General features: G+C 50.9%; 8 protein-coding genes across 8 annotated transcripts; 4 read left to right on the forward strand and 4 right to left on the reverse strand.

Moving 5' to 3' along the window:
• Positions 1 to 3542: 3542 nt before the first annotated feature.
• On the reverse strand, positions 3543 to 4473 carry BDZ99DRAFT_513506 (UBC-like protein; the record flags this gene model as incomplete). The annotated part of the gene is made up of 2 exons (XM_033724715.1): positions 3543 to 4369; positions 4422 to 4473. 2 exons carry the CDS (start codon positions 4471 to 4473, stop codon positions 3543 to 3545), a joined length of 879 nt encoding a protein of 292 aa, XP_033584227.1.
• A 614-nt stretch (positions 4474 to 5087) lies between these two features.
• On the forward strand, positions 5088 to 6125 carry BDZ99DRAFT_513507 (uncharacterized protein; the record flags this gene model as incomplete). Its single annotated transcript, XM_033724716.1, has 3 exons — positions 5088 to 5308; positions 5344 to 5994; positions 6047 to 6125. 3 exons carry the CDS (start codon positions 5088 to 5090, stop codon positions 6123 to 6125), a joined length of 951 nt encoding a protein of 316 aa, XP_033584228.1.
• BDZ99DRAFT_12180 (uncharacterized protein) lies at positions 5974 to 6955 on the forward strand. Its single transcript, XM_033712528.1, has 3 exons — positions 5974 to 5994; positions 6047 to 6078; positions 6136 to 6955. The coding sequence occupies exon 3, from the start codon at positions 6324 to 6326 to the stop codon at positions 6807 to 6809; it is 486 nt and encodes a 161-aa protein (XP_033584229.1). The 5' UTR covers positions 5974 to 5994; positions 6047 to 6078; positions 6136 to 6323; the 3' UTR covers positions 6810 to 6955.
• Positions 6956 to 7362: 407 nt separating this feature from the next.
• On the forward strand, positions 7363 to 8182 carry BDZ99DRAFT_457020 (uncharacterized protein). Its single transcript, XM_033718594.1, has one exon. The coding sequence runs from the start codon at positions 7514 to 7516 to the stop codon at positions 8096 to 8098; it is 585 nt and encodes a 194-aa protein (XP_033584230.1). The 5' UTR covers positions 7363 to 7513; the 3' UTR covers positions 8099 to 8182.
• A 130-nt stretch (positions 8183 to 8312) lies between these two features.
• On the reverse strand, positions 8313 to 9995 carry BDZ99DRAFT_565037 (heme oxygenase-like protein). Its single transcript, XM_033727427.1, has 2 exons — positions 9598 to 9995; positions 8313 to 9534 (listed from the first exon to the last, which is right to left on the reverse strand). The coding sequence occupies exons 1-2, from the start codon at positions 9654 to 9656 to the stop codon at positions 8517 to 8519; spliced, it is 1077 nt and encodes a 358-aa protein (XP_033584231.1). The 5' UTR covers positions 9657 to 9995; the 3' UTR covers positions 8313 to 8516.
• Positions 9996 to 11678: 1683 nt separating this feature from the next.
• BDZ99DRAFT_513511 (uncharacterized protein) lies at positions 11679 to 12059 on the forward strand (the record flags this gene model as incomplete). Its single annotated transcript, XM_033724717.1, has 1 exon — positions 11679 to 12059. One exon carries the CDS (start codon positions 11679 to 11681, stop codon positions 12057 to 12059), a length of 381 nt encoding a protein of 126 aa, XP_033584232.1.
• A 39-nt stretch (positions 12060 to 12098) lies between these two features.
• Positions 12099 to 13094, reverse strand: BDZ99DRAFT_404778 (Isochorismatase hydrolase; the record flags this gene model as incomplete). The annotated part of the gene is made up of 3 exons (XM_033716403.1): positions 12838 to 13094; positions 12417 to 12727; positions 12099 to 12376 (listed from the first exon to the last, which is right to left on the reverse strand). Coding segments are annotated over exons 2-3 (570 nt in total), but the record flags the coding sequence as incomplete, so codon positions are not given.
• Positions 13095 to 14784: 1690 nt separating this feature from the next.
• BDZ99DRAFT_12122 (uncharacterized protein) lies at positions 14785 to 18612 on the reverse strand. The gene is made up of 2 exons (XM_033712526.1): positions 18429 to 18612; positions 14785 to 18367 (listed from the first exon to the last, which is right to left on the reverse strand). Exon 2 carries the CDS (start codon positions 18295 to 18297, stop codon positions 14884 to 14886), a length of 3414 nt encoding a protein of 1137 aa, XP_033584234.1. The 5' UTR covers positions 18298 to 18367; positions 18429 to 18612; the 3' UTR covers positions 14785 to 14883.
• Between the last annotated feature and the right edge of the window lie 116 nt (positions 18613 to 18728).

Here is an 18728-nt window from a genome sequence, read left to right on the forward strand (position 1 = left end):
GCCAACGGTCTAGCCGTGCTTGGGGTACCCCTATAAGCTTTAAGGTTTTCAAATAGGATGTGAAGACTAATGCAGTAGAGAGCAGGCTACCTCTTGTCTGACTGGCTATCCGATAGTTGGGCTACTCCATACAGTGGTGTCGAGCAAGCAAGAGCGAAGCTTAAGCAGTGGTATATCTATCGTCACGTATTTTCGGAGCTCTGAAAACGATAAAAGTTGAGGCAGTAGACATCAAGCTACATTTTGACCGTTCACCTACCTTCTAGCTGGGCTGCCCTTCACATTGGCATCTAGTGAGCAAGAAAGGAGCCCGAGCTGTGACATTCACTTACCCGAAATAGCTTTGTTGACATTTTGTGAGCTTCGCGGAGCTCCATATTGACCACCCACATTCGACGCCGAGTAGATTACGCATTTCACGGCTCATATAGATATATATCTCTCCGCATAGCATTCGCGAACAGTTTCTATCATATCCCGATGCTTCGTGGCGAGTGAATGCGGACTGCGGTATCTAGCCGTGACGTCAAAGCAGCGGCCAACAACGGCAGCAAAATCACGAACAGAAAATACACACCTGCTCAAGCGGCCCGGATTCACTAGATAATCCGTCCTCCGAACTGCTTTAAAGCTCCGCCTTGACCTCGACCTCCGTAACCTCGACACCACAACATTGCAGCCACACACCTTCGGTCTGCACTGATTGTCGTCTCACCTCACCTGCCCACCGCCTACCAAGCTACACGTACCTTCTACTGCGATACCAGCTACTCTCTCCAGACCTGGACTACCATCAAAGATGGGGTTCAAGTCCACCTTCCACCGCCTCGCTGAGAAGGCGAAGCAGCCATTCCACCGCCGCCCGAAGGCCTCCTCCACTGCCAGCGTCGTCACAGAAGCGCAGCGCACAGAGCCTGAATCAAAGGGCGCCTCCTTTCAAACATTCAAAGCGTCATTAAAGAAGCGGTTCTCTCACCCCCCCTCCGCGCAGCTCGCTGAATTGGACGCCCCAACCGTCGAGATTGGCACAGCGCGCGCAATCTACATCCAACCCGTGCGCAGCGAGAGTGTCCTCACAGTCCACACAAACCGTAAGCAATCTGCGAGGCCCAGCAAAGGACATTCACTAACCAGCTCGAATCCAGGCCCGCGTACGCCTAGCTCACCTATCCCACCTACCCACTCCATTCTAAGCAGCTTCTCTCCTGTCTCTGCCCGACACTCCATCCCCCGCAAGCCAGTCCGGACCCCTTCTACGGCACCACAGATCATGCTCCGCCCGACGCCTCGTTTTGAATGTGATCCGGATACACGGCTCTTGGAGTATGCCAAAGACGTCGAATACAACTTTGCTATGGGCATGACCAAAGTGAGTGAAAATACCCCTGGAAGGGCTAAGACAACGCTAACATGAAATAGGATGAGGTCATGATGGCATTGCTGTGCCTTTGGCTTCCAGATCAGAAGCCAAGGAATGAGATGATCCTACCATTTCTTACCATCTCGGGGCGTCTCCCAGGGTATTCACCGTACCGCCCGATCTCGAAGCCCACAAGCCCGATTTCGAGTCTGAAATCTAATACCATTGACTCGCCTCTCACTTCGGACTATGAGAAAGATGAAGAGGAGTCTGAGCTTCAGATCGAGAGCTCTATATCATCCATTTGCACGCCTCCCAAAGACGTTGACAAACCCCAGGAGGATACCGTCGAGCCTGAGAAGTCGATGCCGGAGACCCCTATGTCTATTCAAGACAAGAAAGAGATCAAAGAGCTCCGGGCTCTGGCTTTCATGGCCGTCAACGGAGATAAGGCGGCACATGCCGAAATTATGGCGTTATACGAACCTCTCGTCCGTAGGCCCCAGATCACCACTTCTTCGCCAAACGACTACACATACTCGGACGGAGTTGAGGATACCCTGAGCGACCTCGACGATGACTCGGAAATCCTCGAGTACACTGCCGCTCCTCCACGGATTCCCGGCGAGTGGGACGATTCCGATACTGAGGATGACAATGATGACATTAGCGACATCATTGTGAGTGGGCAAGAGATCGGTACCGAGGAACAGGCCACGAAGTACCACAAGGAGTGGGTAATCCGTAAAGCTGGGCTTTTGTTGGAGCTTCAGACGTTGGCAGCCCTTGGTCTGCTGAAGAGGGACGTCTTCGACACCATCAAGAAGAACATGTTCCCGAAGGATGAGGCTGAGGAGAAGAATGGCAGCAATGAGGACGAATTTTGCGCATTTGTGTGTAAGAATGCCGCAGAGGGGGTTCTGGACGAGGGTCAAGAGATGCAACTTCTCGCATTTGCGTCATGGGGACCAATCGACAAGCCAGCAGATTGGGACGTTGAAGAGGTTGAGAAGCCGAAACAGGAGGAGGGTAAGACATTGAGCGGAGAAGTCTCCAAATTGGAGGAGGAGAAGACGTTTGGTGGAGAAGTCCCCAAACTGGCGGAGAACACCACGTCGGGTGGAGCGGCGCAGGAGTCTAAGGTACTGGAGGCCGTGGGTTCAACGGATATCAGCAGGCATGGGCGCCCTATCAAGCCAATGCGAAAGCGTAGGGTGAACGCCGCGTGACTTCTACTTCTTCTTATTCCCTTTCTTTTCCTTTTTTCCCCTTCTGCTTGCATTTGAATGGAGGCTGACAAGCGAGGGTGTTGCTGTTTGAACTTTCTAAGACCAGCCGGGGTGGCTGAAAATTGCGTCTAAAAGCGGTCTGGGTACTTTATTTGTTTTTACCGACAATTAGGAGCGGGAAGTGTCCGATAGGGGACATGGCGTCAGTAACCATCGAGTCGTAATTGTATGATACTTTCCTGGTCATAATTCTGAACAATCGTATATCCCACTACTCTCGTGACACTTTTGCAAGCCAGATACCACTGTGAAGGGTGCCCCCCTTGTCAAGCAACTGACTAGCCAAAAGGTAGCTTATATCCTGCTGAATTGAACTTGACATCCATAAATCTAGGCCATTAGATATAGTTCTGCTTTCGTGTTACTTTTGACAGTCTGACACCGCTGTCAGGAGTACCCCCGTTATTGGCCAGCTGACTGGTCAAAAGGAAACTGAAATCCCGCTGAATTGAACGTGGCATCGCATAAGTCCCAGCGCCTAGATATAGCGCTGCTTTCGTAGCACTTTTGGAAGCCAGGCACCACCGCCAGGGGGGGCCCAGTTGTCAGGCGGCCGGCGAGTCAAAAAGGGAATCCAGATCTGGCTGCATCAAACTTGACATCGTGCTTGGACAATTGAAAAACCATGGGGATATCCCAGCTAGTGGCAAATGAGTGTGCACAGACTTATGCTGGTCACTGTAAGGAGCTTGACGAAAGAAACAACACTGTTGCAGATGAAATCGATACAGCATATCTTAGTTTGAAATGGAGAAGAAAGTGACAGTGATACCTGTGCAGTATCCTACCTAGACTCCTGGCCAAGGTAACCCAGCTACCTCTATAAACTCCGAATCATCGCTTGCTTTGCAAGATATTGACCCATAAACGCCTATGTACGGAAAATAAGGCCTTCAAATGACCTTGCGCAGAACCATGAACAAAATAGCAGCTATGAGACCATATATCGCATGGTCTATCCAAGCTGGTGAAGCTTCGGCCGATTGCTGAGTGGCTATTTGGGGAAGCTGTATCGTCCGCGCTGGCGGGGGCGGTAATGTGACTCTTGGTGACGAAGCAACGGGCGCCGAAGGTCGAGGTGAGGGTTCCGATGTTACAGGTGGTGTTGTCTCCGTAGCCCGTTCTTTCCCCTTCGACTCCTTAGTCTCGCTCTTCGAAGCAGCGTCGCCTCCCTCAGCAACCCTATTCAGCTCGTCCCGATATGCCAGCCGTAGCTCTTCCGGAACAACCTCCTCAGTCTTCTCCCCTCCCATCTCCTTGACCGTCTCCTCCCTCTCCTTCATGATCTCCGCATTGCTCTTCCCGCACGCCGCACACTTCCACTCCACACTCTCCACAGCCATCTTCTTCCGCGCTTGCTCGTTGCACTCAATCCCGCCAACCTGCCCTTTCGCATCCGTATCCATGAAGCTCCGGATAGCAACCATAGCAGTGCGGATGCCCCAAGCTGGCTGCCACGTCTCCTCGTGGTGTCCGCTGATGCTCAGACAGATCTCGCGGTTGACCTCAAAGCGGCCGGTTGGGGTGAGGAAGCGGAAGGATGGCGGGCGGAGTGGGTAGGTGGACGGGAGCACTATCCGGCCGTGGTAGAGGCCACCGTCATACGGCGAGGGCGCGGGAGGGCCGCGGAGTGTGAAGTGCCATTCGAAGAGGTTGTCTTCTAGAGGTTCGGCGTGGAGGTCGGATGAGGGGTTGGAGGCCAGCTCGGAGGCTTCTTTGACTAGAAGAATTGGTTAGCTAAGGTTGGAGGAGCTGGGACGGAGTATAGGTACGTATTCGCTTTATCGTGGGGTTCTTGGTGTTGAACTGTCCGCGAGTCGACATGGTGGCGGTTGGCGAGGTGGGTTCGCGGCAAGGTGTGTTCGTGGCGAGATTCAAGACATTGAAAGAGTCAGTTAGTTAAGGAAGCACCAACTAAGAGGCTGGGAGTGAATTGAGCTTGACTTGAGGACAGGTGTTTCACTGTCTACTTATCCCGGCGCGGTGTTGTTCGGCTGACGTTATTTCTGCATATCGGGTCTGTCCGGCTTGCCGTAGAATAGTGTAGATTTATCCCTCAGCCCATTTACTGGGAAGTCCATCTGGATTTGACATCGTTGTCATTTCAATTTCAATGAGATGTGCCTCTGCTTTAATAAAGCTTCCTCATATCTATGAGGAGCATCCACCATATCATGATCAAGTCTCGCTCTTCAAATATGAACGTCATCTCTGTTGCATCTTCTCTCGCTCTCCTTTTTCCCTGACCTTCTCGTCTGATCACATCCAAGGTAGCTCACGATGAACAGCCAGCCAGTGCATAGAACTCGCCCTTTTTGTTGGAAACCGCACAACGAGGCAACCAACTGAACACTTCTGCCAGATTTTACTCTCGCCCTTTTTCTATGCGAGGCCACGCAGCCGTGTCTCAGCCTTGCATGTCACCGCCCTTTTCCTTCATGTATACCTTGGTAAAGCAGCGATCTTTTCTTGGCACGAAGTATGAGTTTGCGGCCCTCCCATCAATTCCCTCCTCATCATTTCAGCCCACTTCCGAGCCAAACGTCACCTCGCCGCTTTTGAGAACCGGAACCATGCAACAATCCGACCAGGCTGAACTTCAGCCACCGAACTCTTCTGGTTTAGCTTCCTGCAACACGGACAACATCCCGGAGTCTTGGTAAGCTTTTAAAAAACGACCTCTGCTAACAAAAGGGCGTGGTCTCTCAGCCTTATTTCAGATCTAGTTTGGCCAGTCCTGCAAGCTCACGAGCCGCATCCGCCGATTTTGTGGAGCCCGGTAACCATTCCCGAAGCTCAACATTTCGAGCAACGTCACCCTCCTCCAAAAGATTCGTCGTACAGTCAATCATCAGGGACCAACGTATCTTCTGCTGTCCCCTACCAGCATTTTTGGGGACCCGCACCACTGGATAGCGGAACATCAGACATTTTGAACGAGCCGTTTCCCAGCCTAGGGGGCTATCACGAATTCTGTCATTCCGACCAACGGCCAAATCATGCCGACTACCCAAGTAATTCCTATTACAATCATTCCTTCCAGCCTGTTGGGCCTCACGAGCCAGATACTTTTCTGCGTCCATCGCAAAGTACCGATATACCCTTTGAGGTTGGAACGGTAATCTATCCTAACGTCGGCGCCAACCATACGGCATCCTTCGAAGCCAACAACAGCTCCACCGTGCAGAATAGGGCTCTAGATGCTCTCTTTGACTGGAATATAGGCGAGAACTCTGGACAGCTGTACCAAGGCGATCAGTATTCATCCAGCCAATATCAATACATATCAAGTATTGTGACTGGCTCTTCTGACATCCAAGGAAGCCGTCTTTCTGACGGACAAGGGTGAGCTCAAACATGTCCGCCGCTCGATGGACACTAGCTTACCAGTTGAAAGGAACATCTCATCTCCACCCCTCGAAAATGCAGATATGTACTTGGACTCAACTGTGCCAACTGCTGCCGAAGCTAATTAGGATTCGCCACATCATGAACGTGGCTTGGTACGTTATCGGAGGTACCGGTGCTATCATCGCACATGCAAAGAAACCTTCTCTTGGTCTGGTCCGCGTGACCATCACGTTAGGGAGACCCACCCTAAGTTGAGGTTTCCATGCCACGAATGTACGGAAGAGTTGCTGTCTCCAATAGCATTAGGCGAACATGCTACAGAGATGAGCCATGCAGCCTTTGCTTGTGATGCCGAAGACTGCCTGGCTACGTTCACACGTTTCGATACCTACGAACGGCACAAGAACCTCCACGAAGACGATGGCGAAAGGTTTCCTTGCTTCTATTGTCGCAAACATCGAGGCGCCAATGGTTTCAAACGCAAGGATCACCTGATGCAGCACCTGAGGAACTACCACAACATGGAGAAAGGCACTTCGAATGTGTTTGGTGGTAGATCCTGTCCCTATGAGGGTTGTCCCGAGTATAAATCTCCATCCTCCTTCCTGTCTGCGAATTCTTTCCGCAAGGTCTCCGATTACACCAAACATATGAAGAAGGTCCACGACGAATCAGAATTCTCATGCGCCGAGCCTGGCTGCGACCGTATTGGAGGCAAAGGGTACTCCCGCAGGCGTGACCTTGTCAAGCACCAACAGAAAGAACACGCCAAGGATGCGGTCTCAGGATCTGACGACGCTGAGGCTTGAGTCGAGCTCCCTGCAGGACTAGGACGTCTGTCTGCGTACACGTCCTTGCCACTGCTTGCTTGTGTGCCTTTGATATATTTTCAGAGATCTGGATGAAATTTCATTGTACCTTCTTGGCCTATCTGTTACCTTGTGGGGCTGCCCCACGTGTTGGAAATCAAAAAGAGGCAGTTTCACGTGGTCAAGGTGGTGGGGAATTTGGAAATGCTTCAGAGTGGGTACCTCAGGTGGTGGTATATGATTTTGCACAGAATGTCCCAGTCCTCTGTGAGGGAAGTTTTTTTTGTGTTGTAAGGAAACCCGTTCTAAATCTCTCTTTTCCCTTGATTTCCTCGTATTTCACTTTCGTTAAGAGCTCACCCGAAACCAAATTACAGTAACGAACAATGATATCATATCTGTTTTTCCTTCTTCTCTCTTCACTCTTCATTTGATCTAAAAGGAGTGACGGCTTGTCCTGATCCCAAAATCAGTAACGCTTATTTCGGTCTTTGCAAGTCTCTTTTCGTAACTAGTCGTTCTTTCACTACATAGATGAGCAATGAATTGAAACCTTTCCCGCTCACTTCTTTTTCACCTCATCAAACAACGCGCTCGACATAAGTACAACCTCAGCTCAAGCTCGAGTAGCTTGAACCTACTCACCCTCCACACTTCTCACCCAACCCTCAACCACCAAATCGTCGACTGAACCCATCTCAGCCATGCCTTCCAGCCTCCCTTCCAACTCCGAGGACTTTCTCGAACACAACCTCACCAACATCGACGCCAGCAATCTCGCACTACTAGACGAGTGCTACATCTGTCACGAAGAACTCGGCACAAACCATCCAGCCAGTCAAATCACCGGCATCCCCGATTGCAGTCATGTATTCGGCCACGATTGCTTAGTTGCATGGATCTCCAGCAGCAACGTCAACAACAACACATGCCCTATGTGCCGAACGATCCTTTACACAAAAGCCCTGCCGTCAGTAGATGAGATTGTCCGCCTGACGGCTTCCCTACGAAGACTGGTGGCTCGCATGGAGACGCTGGAGGGCATGGTGGATACGGCTACGCGTCTCGGAGAAGAAGGTCGCGAGGAGCGTAGGCAGCAACGGCGCACGGCTCAGCGAACGGAAGGGGAGCTTCAGCGGCAGATCGAGGAGCTTCAGCGGCAGGGCCAGGAAGCTCGCCGGACTGAAGGAGAGGCTCGGCGGGGGGCACAGGAGATTCGGGAGGTTGGACGCACTCTGCTTCTTGAAGTTGCTCGGTTGCGACAGCAACGTGATGCTGATCTCGATTGAGCGATGAAGCTACCTGGTGAGCTTTGAGTAGCTCGCAAGGCACTCGACACTTCCCTTGCGGCTAAAGTTTGTGGCGCCGAATTTTCATCGACACTGAGGCTCACTACTTGAGTCAGCACACGAGATAGTCGTCATCTGGTCACTTCACGAGGTGACGGTTTACGAGGGACGGAAGCACTCGTGGCGACGGCTCATGCGAAAGGCTTGAATATGGCAACGACAATGATATACTTCTTAGCAGTCGAAAATGAAACTACGGGGTATCATTATACTTCAGTAACCCACACCGATGTACCATCTGCCAGCGCTCTAACCCCTGTGAATGCCTTCAGGAAAACGCTAGAATCGTAATGAGCCTCGACGTCTCATATCTACTATCAAAACAAAACACCTCAAATATGTGTGGACGATGTTGCCGTCAAAGTATACGGTCAGAGCCCATAAACAAGTAAACCGCAAGCCATGCCACGCAGCCGAGGCTGAGGACCACTGTGGACACATCTGGACTTTGCAGCCATCGTGAGTGTAGAAACCCGGAGCTGCCGACGTCTTGCACCTCTTTGCGCCTTGCCGTCTCCTTCGTTTTCTGAGCAGCTTCAACGGCAGCTGCTTTTTCAAGATTAGTCGCCAGCAGCTCATCCAGCTCTTCCACAAGACCAACACTATAGCGGAATATCTCTTGCGATTCCTGGATGACATCCTCCCTCTCCTGCGGAGTGAAAAGCTCCTCAGCAGCAGCGAGTCTGCTCTTAAACTCCGCCTTGATATCCTCCCCATCATCCAACCCGGGGAAGCAAAGGAACGACAACCCAGCCTCATCCAACGGCACAACTTCCTTCTTCTCCGCCTCTCCACCACTTTGAGCCCCGCCCTTCCGCCAAAACTCCTCTCCACCCTTCCTCAACTCCCCACGAATCCAGCGCCCGCCCGAGAACACAGCCATGTAGTAGCACCACGCATACGCCACCAGCACATGCGGCTTCTTCCCCACCGCCTTCCGGATATGCGCGCAGTACTCCTGCACCTTGGCGCCCGGGAACTGGGACAGCGAGACCGAGAGATCGGTGCTGCTGAGCCTAGTCAGCGTCTCTAGATCCTTGCGCAGGCGGCTGGAGCGCGCGAGGCCGGCTGGGCGCAGGGAAGCGAGGAACGCGAGCATGCGCGGGGAGGGCCGCGGGAAAGGCGGCGACGCGTTTTCGGGGTCGGAGTCGGTATCGGCGTCCCAGGGGTCGACGAGGAGGAAAGAGAGGAGCGGGGAGGTGGGGGTGCCTTGCTGGGTGGAGAGGGCGAGATCCTGCCAGAGGGACTCGAAGGTTAGGTAGACGTGGGCGAAGTGGAGGAGGCCGGTGGTGTAGAGCTGTGGCGAGGCGGTGTGGGGAGGGAGGCAGAGCGGGAGGCGCGAGGTTATGAGGCGGTTGAGGTTGGTGTGGAGAGATCTGGAGGATTGGGGTGTTAGAATGGGTGGGTTTGAGGGGTGCTGGCTGGGAGCTTCAGCGTACCTCGATGCTGCGTTGATCTCTCCGGGCAAGCTAGCTGCTGGGACTGGATCTTTCGCCATGAGTGCTATAATGTTCGGGAAGCTTTCTACAGGCTGTAGCGGGAGAGTCGTCGGAGGTTGATTTGCACAAAGAGAACGCAGGAGCGGGCGAGGGTGTACTGCTACCTATATGTCGGTAGCATCAGGCCCAGGCAAACATGTTGGCAACCAGGGTGTATTCGGGAGCCTGGCAGGCCAGCAGACAGCATCAGGCGACGTCGAAGGTGCTGCGGAATATGGGTGACTGGGCCACCCGCCCGTAGATGCATCACGCCTTCAGGGCACTAAGACATGCAAAGTAGATAAGCCAATGTCGAATACATTAGTCTTGTGTATAGTGATCATCGGAAGCAACGGCCGGCGTTGTTCCAAGACGAGAGTAGGAACATCCTGAAGATCCAGAGATGAACGGTCAACGATACGAAGTCGTGAATTGTGGCTTGGGACCTAGCAACGGTCATTGCCGCTGATCTGTTAGCTGATTATACTACGTGACAGCGATGCCTTCTCGTGAAACGCATCGCGCTACCAACTTCTTCACTTCGAAATGCCTCGATGTCCAATTATCTGGGTAAGTCCTTGCGGGGAGAGCTACTCGGATCTGTGGTCTGGAGCGTTAATGCTCGTAGTTATGACTCATTTAAACATGTATGTAGAGTTATGTCGGTATGCTACTAGAGATTTTTGCCAGTAATGCTTCTTTACATGTTATTTCATATCATTTTAGAAGCTCATCTCATTAATATCTATGCAGGACACAATAACGACGAAGCCTCTTGAAATGCAGAGTTGCAATATTCCTTTACGGGCATTGGATACCGTCGAGTAGCACATGGGTGGCTGTTCTTATCGACCAAAGTCCATTTCCATATTCATTCAACCCCAGCGACATGACACGAAACGGACTCGTGACAGCGTGTGTTTGGCAACCTCAGTCGTCATCACGTTTTCTCTTCTAACGCCAGCATGAGCTGGCAGATAGCTACCGTCCTCGGTCTCGTTTGCGGCGAACACCAAGCCACGCGATCGCCAGGCCCCTGAGACTGACACTCATAAAAGGGCACACGGTTGCAAACCCGCTTCTTTTCATCTTCATCTCCTGCGCCTCTCAACTGTCAACCTAAGTCCAGCGTGAAATATTCTGCCCTTCGATTATTCCCCAAAACATGGCGAATTGGTATGACCATCGCAACTCCAACTATTGGGGCTATGATCCAAATCTATACAACTCGACGCACCTGTACAGACTTGGGGGGCGGAGGTCGAAATCATCAATACTATGGAGGCCATTCTTCAGACTTTTATACCCCATATCGTTCCTCCCGCGGAACCTTTACTAACGGCGGAGGCGTTGGTACGGAAGACCACAAACGAATCGCAGAGCTATCTATCAAGGATACAGAGAAGCGCGTGAGGGAACACCAGTCGTATTGTGATAGGGCAGGATATTCTATTGGGGTGGCTAAGCAGAATATGGAGTTGGCGAAGAGGTATCTTCGCGAAGGGAATCGGAAAAGTGCAGCTCGTATGTACTGCAAAGTATCTGAAGGTCTGAACCTGGATCCACCAAAGGCCCCCAGAAGATAGAACCAACCTACTGGCAAACTAGAAACAAGGCACGGAAGTTGATGAAGTAGGCGTTAAGCTTTTCGGATTTAGAGAGCGATGCTACGTAATGCAACATATTTATTAATTACCTAGAGTTCGGTGATTGACTATCTTGATGTTCGACGCAATATGCGTGAAAGCGAGACAGGAGACTATCGAATGAGTCAAAGCTTAAGCTAGAAAATATCAGGAGGCCGTGGATTATTGAGGCGAGATGAAAGTCCAAGAAATGTGACATGCAAATATTTGCGCTGGTTCGAGCAAGTTTCAACCTTTTCAAGTTTTCTTCTCTTGATCACACTACAAAAAAAGTGGATGGCCTGTTTGCTGGTGTCGTGTACATGGAGCCCCTATCATGATGAGTGAGGCGGGAATGCGTCCTATAAGTAGACCCCGCAGGCTGGTTCTCTTTCCGTTGCAGAGAGTTTGTGAAAAATGGATACTCCAAGCCATAGCCACACTGAAGGGAGCTTCATAGCCGACCAAGCTCAACATTCCATCGAACTTCAGCGCGATCACTCTGATAGCGAAGCAGAGGATACAAGATCAACAACTAAGGAGGGCCAGCTCGACCTTCTAGTACAATTCGCGCTAGAGCTAGCTGAGTTGACTTCCAGGGCAGCAAATGTCCAGTATATGATGGAAGCAATAGTCGAAAGGCTTGCTACACTACAAGAATTGGTAGAAAGACTGTATCGTGACAAGCGTGACGGTACCCGGGAAGAAGTAACTTCAGATGCTGCGGAGGCGGCGAGAGAGGGAGCTCTACCAGAGGTGGACGAGAAATCTGAAAACCTAGATACAGACCTCAAATAAGGATATACGAGTTCTCGCATTTGATGCTCAGGGTTTCCAATCTTCCCAAGGAATAGCTTTAGCACCCTGGTCGATGAGGTGCTTCTCTACATCCCTCTCGATCTCTTCCGCAGTCTTGCTTTTCCCATTGTAGGTCGAATGGGCCCCACTGAGCAAAGTGACTTTGAAACCCGCTGCCATCGCCCCCTCACAAGTCGACTTCACACAGCACTCGCTCTGTATACCAAATGCCACTAACTCCTCTACACCGTCCGCTTTGAGCTGCACCGCGAGCTCTGGGTTCGATTCAAACGTATCACCCGCAAAGTTCGTCAGCTCTTTTCAGCCTGAAATCAGATGAATCCTACTCACGAACACTCTTCGCAACAAGCCTCTCCTCCGCCACCCCTTCTATCGGCTTGAACACCAGCTCCCAAGGCACGCTTCCCTTAATCAGCACACCATCCTCCGGTTTCTCTTCATGCTGAACGAAAACGATTGTTAAATCAGAATCTTTGCTCTGGTCTCGTGCAGCTTCGATCTTCGCACGCGCGGTAGCGAGGATGGAAGTTCCGGCATCGAGAATGCGGACGGCGGCCGAAATTTCCGTTTGGGGGTTGAGAGCGAGATCGCGTTGGATGTCGATGACAAAGAGGGCGATGCGTGGCATCGTGATTTAGTAGTCTAGTCTGAGGGTCTTCAACTTGGAAAGTGAAATTTTGGCCTGTTGGTGCTATAGATGGAATGAGTGTGGGAGCGAAGTCTTCAACACGTTGTCATGTGACTAACTTTGACTCACAGGTGCATGAGCCTCGTATTCTGAACAGGGCTCCCGACTTGGCAGGCACTTCCCTACTTGGACAATTGGTGAAGAGATATGATGGAGGGCTTGACACAACTGCGGAACGTAAAAGGATACTTTAGTGTCAATGGATTCTCTTATACGTGGCTTGCCAAGAGTTGCCAGAAGAGGAGATTCGCGAGCTTGTTTTGCCGTCGCCGGGAAAGAGGATTTTCGAGCCCTCCGCCGTCTTTGAGCCTTTTCACACACAACTCAATAACCACGCAAGCTAGCACGGATTTGACATCGGTACGTGAATCGCACAAACAAGTAGTATTTCTGAAGGACTTTTGGAGAAGAGAATAGCCCAAGTGGTTAAGTTAGAGAGGGGGTTGCGTACTACACACTTTTCGAAATCATCACGGCTGCCAAGAGTTGCCTGAAGAGGAAGATCGCAATTTTGTTTTGCCGCCGCCCGGTAGGAGGATTTTCGAGCCTCCCGCCGTCTTTGAGCCTTTTTACAAATAGCTCGCCAACCGCGCAAGCTAGGTGAGATCTGACAGCGGGACGCGATTCGCACAGCCATATAGTATTTATGGACAATTTTTGGAGAAGACATTAGTCCAAGCGCTTGAGTAAAGAGAGGGGGGGACGGGGTGCGTACTCCACACTTTTGAAGCCCTCGCGTCTTTGTAGATCTCACAGTGAGACAAGGGAATCATGTCCCTCGGAGGCTTTCAAATGGCCAGAGAATTTCCTTTTTCACGTTTTGACAGTCAAGCTGAAAGCTGTCCCAAATTATTTTCACGATCATAGAGCGGGTATTATTTGTTGTTTTGGTGAGATCCCACCAGCACCGCCGCCATCGTCTTTCAAGTAATCCACTATAGAACATAGAGTAGATTCGGACGAGAAGAAACTTTCTTTATTCTTGAGGTTAGCTCATATCACGTGGCCCTACGTGGGAGATTGTTAGCTGATTAAGGTGAATTACAAAAAGGCAGGGAGTTCTTACGGGGAGGAAATCCAGATCTGAAATTCAATAGTTGTTGCGCAGCATTCTTTTTGACAAGATGTTAGCTGATAATCTTGCTAGACCCCCTCAAGTCGAAGTTCCACTAGGACGGAAAGACGTTGCCAAGATCAATGGCCAGAGAGACAATGTTATCGAGGCCACGGAGATATCTGACCAACCTACGATGCCTCCACAACACCATCCCACACCAAAAGGGATCACCAAGCATCTGAACCACCTACGTGTCTGGTTCCAAAAAAAATTACTTCCTTGGGCTCGCAAGAAGCTAAGAGACATGTCCCATGGGTTCCGATTGGAGTTCTTCTCCTGTACCGGCGAATGTTCACCATCATCTATCTCATCGATTTGGCTGTGATGCTGGCATTCCCCATCCGGAACACTCTGTCCGAATTCTGTGGTTGGCCCGGGAACCAGAGAGGACGTATGGGACAGACATCATGGATATTGTCAAGCGCGCAGACATGAAAGCGAAAAATCCACGGTACTCATAAGCACGAACGTTTGGACCAACAGCATATGTTCGAGATGGATACTGGGCTGTATGTACAATGGAAATGATCATGAGAACAGGTAAGCCGAAGTCGTCGTTGTTTCAAACCCCAGGTTAACAAACAGACTCGTGCTAGATCTGGAGAAAGCGGGGATTCTGGCGTATGGTCCAATTTGGGACCCGTAAGGAAGACCGTCTTTGGCTTGGGAATGTGGGCCAACGTTTCTTTCATGTCTCCCCCCTGCTTGAAAAAGGTTAGCCATTTGTGTAATTATGTGCCGTTGAATCAGTATGTAAGGGTTTGAGAAGACAGAACGATTATGTGCCGAAACAGCAGACATTAACCAAAGAGATTAAGAACACCGTCTTCAATGCCAGGATACATATGACCATGGGCCATCTTTGATTATTTACATGCGCATCAATCATGCACTAATGTACAGTACAAAGACAATAGAGCAAAATTATACAGATATGGGGAATACTAGGTCCAGACTCGGAATGCGTGGATCCGCCGTCGTCGGGATCTTTCCCGTATCTACAAGGTCCTTGGACCCATCAAATAGCGCCTCTGAAGCTTTTCGTCTGGCAGCACAGGCATGGTCTCGATAGCCCGTATCGTCTTGGGGGCAACTTCTTGAAGCCTACGAAGTGAGCATTTCTGTACTGGCTCAGGCTCTATGCCCATTTCCTCTTGCCTTCGTATGTACCCAAGCGCTGCAGCCATGATAACCAAGGTCTTGTATCGGGGCATGACTGTATGCTTTCGAGTGTCCTTTCGTCGAAGATCCATCCTCAAATACCCATGCGGGTCTACTCGAAGATAATGGGGTGCGGCGAAGCGCCACCCAACGAAGTCGGGCATCAAGTATGATTCGCAAGCGGTAAAGGCGTCCAGGAAATAACCAGATCGCGCCAGGTATTGGATGTACTCGTTCCATGTGAGATTGTCGATTGTGTAGCCCTCGTCAAGCAGTGATGAGACGACATTTCGCATCTTTCCAATAGTGATATGAGCTTTGCGAGAGGCTAGACCGCGAAAATAGACTCGAGTTGTAGGAACTAGCAAATGACTTCGGTTCCGAGCAACTCTTAAAGGAGGAGCACCTGGCATTGGGGCGTCCTGAAATTTGGAAGTTAATTTCGTCAACTTTGCCGCTTGCAGCCTCGCGAGCTCCCAGCACTTGTCCACTTCAGCATGCTCGTGGGCACGTTGATGGCCTGTCATCACTGCAGTTAACAATCCTATTGGTGCTTCAAATGCGTCCGGATTGCTCTGCCGATACATAGCAGCACTTTCAAACATTTCCTTGCACAGGTCATAAGCCCCATGTGTTCCGTATATCAAGACCATGGTTTCGAAGTAACCATCAAGCACCATTTGGTTCAAAGGCGTCTGACGCATACCTTGACGCGGCTGCTTCAGTGCACGCTCCGAGGGATCGGATTCCATCAAAGCTTGTCTTAGCTCTTCCTCAACCTCTTTTAAGCGAGGCAGACGGTATTTGGCCATCGCAGGGCGTTCTTTTTTGAGAGCATCTAACTCTGAAAGGACCTTGACCTGGAGAAAGGCCATGCGGGAGCTGACAGAATGAGGGACGTTTCTCAACAGCATTCTTTTCTGAGCATCTTTTGCTCGATTAAGTTGCCCTTCGTTCAAGAAGCCTGCAATGGCTAGAGCATAATGAAAGGCGTGTCCTTGTACGTTATTGTTTGGCATGGTGGTAGTTAGTATTGTGAACGCGGCGTTTGTCTGGCGCATAGATATGAGTGATTGCATAAGAGCGGCGTAGGTGTACGAGTCTAAAGGTATATCATGTGGCTTGTATCGACCGTAAGCCTTCATGGTCGAGGTCGAATCTTGTCGTAAAGCGTAGGCCGTGATGAGAAAATTTGCGGTCGTTGTCAACTGACCGTCCAGCTTTCCGTCCCGTTTATCTTGGACCATCAATTCCATGGCCTCTTCGGCGGCTGGTAGATTTTCACTGTTTATGTGCGCCAGCACCAGTGCTCCCCTCAGTATGGCGGACCTGTCGATTGGAATGCCGAGTAAACGAGCTTTGGAGAAAAGGGCTTCAATAGAGTCGACATCCCCTCTTCGGGCGCAGATATCAAGAACTGGGCCGAATGAATCCACACCAGGCGCATTTCCGCTCTCTAAAAAGTCCTCGAAGGTCTTTACAAGACCATCTAAATCCTCTGCTCGTGCATAGGCGTGAAGCAGTATATTCCAAGCCCTGGTGTCAGGCTGCAGTCCGAATTCGTTTGAAATCCGCTGGAACTGTTCCACCACAGCATGCAACTCAACTCGTCTGGCGTGAACGTAAAGAAGTGGCCATATGGCACCACTGGTGATGTGTTGTTTACGATGTCGTGTCGATGTAGTAGACTCGTCGTATGATTTACAAAGCTCATCAAAAATTCGGTGAACTTTTTCGGCATCTCCCGCCCGGGCATACATACCCATAATGAATCTTAGGTTGTTAGGGTTAAGTCTGCGGTCATTGTTGGGGCCTGGAGTGCTGTGAAATTGACGCAAATCGGTTACAAGCGAATTTACTGTAATCATCCATCGTCTCCGGTCGTTGTAGCTTTGGAATCTACTTAGGTGATTCATCAAGGCCCGTATAAGCGGTTCGCTAGGAGGCAGAAAAACCCCCTGCGTTTTCTCCAGATATGCTGTTCGAAACATCAAATACAGCCTTAAGTGAGGCTTGCCCTCGTTCGTATACTGCATGTATTTTGAATGACGGAGCATCGTGCTGATGGCAAGCTCATAGTATTCTTTTCGACTCAATTTTAGTTCCTGCAAACGGTCGAAAAGGTCAAGGAGGGACTTTTCGTCAGGATCTTTCGATTTCAGCGCTTGTTTAATGACACTTGGGAAAAATGCACGCGCGAAGATTTTAAAGCTCTTCCCTCGATCAGATGCAGGCGCTAGGTTATGGGCAAATTGTTGTGCATACTGAAGTAAAGATGCAGCTCGTTCAAGAAGCTCAGGTATCGCGAGAACCCCAGACCAGAGAAAAGAGGACTGTTGCTCGAAATTTTCTGTCTTGTCATTGAGACAGTGATAGGATGACGCGAAAGCTTCCCGTACTTGAAAAGCAAGGTCCCATTGGTTGTCTTGGATAGTACGAGCAAGAAGAATATCCGAGCCGAAACTAAGCTCTGTAGCACGACCTGCAGCTTCTCCATGTATCTTTACCGCGGTGCCAACCATGTTGAGTCTCAGGTATGCGGTAATGGCTGCACAATATGATGATGCACGGCGATCCTGATTGGCGAGGGATTCAAAGACTTGGATCAACCGATATGCGTCGACAGACTTCTTCGATGATGCGAGGTAATCCAGAAGATCTGCTCGAAGCGAGGGCGTGCGATCGGCTTCTCCCACAAACTCGTAAAGGCGCCATACCACACGTTCTCGGCGGTGATCGTTGGACGACTGGAGCAACGCTTGGAGCGCCTGCAGCGCGTTGGTGTTCTTGAGGAGGCCTTCCACTTCTTCGTTCTCTTCAGCCAAGCTGGGGTCTGCTTCCAGGCTCGTAAACTCTTGTACGTTTCCGGATCTGGAGGAGAAATGTCGGATTCCACTGGCAGGATAGTGTAGCTTACGCCGATCGTTCGAGTTGTCCCATCCTATATTGGAGAGGTGCTGTATGAAGGCCAATGTTTTCGCAGGGTATAGGAACTCGAGCGCTATACTCGATTGCCCAGTATTGACGCCCCCATGGCGATGTTCGTTGGCCCGCTCGCGCAATGACTCGTGAGAGATGGTAGTCGTCTCGAATTGCGCAGCGGGAGCGCACCAAATGGGCAAGCCAAGGTCACCTGCTGCGTGATACCAGAATGTGGAGTGCAGCATCCGACGGCTTTTTGAGCACCGTCTGGTCCTCCGGAGAAGCTGTCGACCGCCGGATTCGAGGCATGCCGATGCCCGCTCCAGCATCACCTACGGGGCGCTAGAATTGGATGGCACAATTGCTTAGCCTATCGGGTCGAACGTGGAATGGTAGGATCTAGTGATGGCAGCAGGTGTCAGTGACAATTGATAGCTCGGTGGATCTTGAGCGAGCCTACAGTGCTTCATGCCTCCTTTCAACAATAGGCAAGCGGCGGGGAGCGCGGGAATGGAAGAGCACAAATAGGGGGAAAAACCGACAACGCCTAGAAAGAGCGAGGATATATGACAAGAAAAGAGGAGGGAGTGTACGGGGGTGGTGGCGAGCGAGGTGATGCCAGATGGGATGGAGTGGTCAAAGACTTTCTGAGGTCGATCAGACCATGGACGGCACCCTGGCACGGCTAAAGTAGTCTATTCACTGCCGAAAATTTCCCGTCTGGGCATCCCACTTCAACATATGCTCCCCGCTCCGCGAC

Source organism: Mytilinidion resinicola, assembly GCF_010093595.1.
Source record: "Mytilinidion resinicola strain CBS 304.34 unplaced genomic scaffold BDZ99scaffold_1, whole genome shotgun sequence".
NCBI lineage: Eukaryota > Fungi > Ascomycota > Dothideomycetes > Mytilinidiales > Mytilinidiaceae > Mytilinidion > Mytilinidion resinicola.

Excerpts from the sequence above, each read along its gene's own strand:
- BDZ99DRAFT_12180 (XM_033712528.1), top strand. The coding sequence starts at position 6,324 with ATGAGCCATGCAGCCTTTGCTTGTGATGCCGAAGACTGCCTGGCTACG.
- BDZ99DRAFT_457020 (XM_033718594.1), top strand. The coding sequence starts at position 7,514 with ATGCCTTCCAGCCTCCCTTCCAACTCCGAGGACTTTCTCGAACACAAC.
- BDZ99DRAFT_565037 (XM_033727427.1), bottom strand. The coding sequence starts at position 9,656 with ATGGCGAAAGATCCAGTCCCAGCAGCTAGCTTGCCCGGAGAGATCAAC. Across the intron at positions 9,535-9,597 it reads GAGATCAACGCAGCATCGAG|ATCTCTCCACACCAACCTCA; the intron begins GTACGCTGAAGC and ends CCAATCCTCCAG.
- BDZ99DRAFT_12122 (XM_033712526.1), bottom strand. The coding sequence starts at position 18,297 with ATGCTGGAGCGGGCATCGGCATGCCTCGAATCCGGCGGTCGACAGCTT.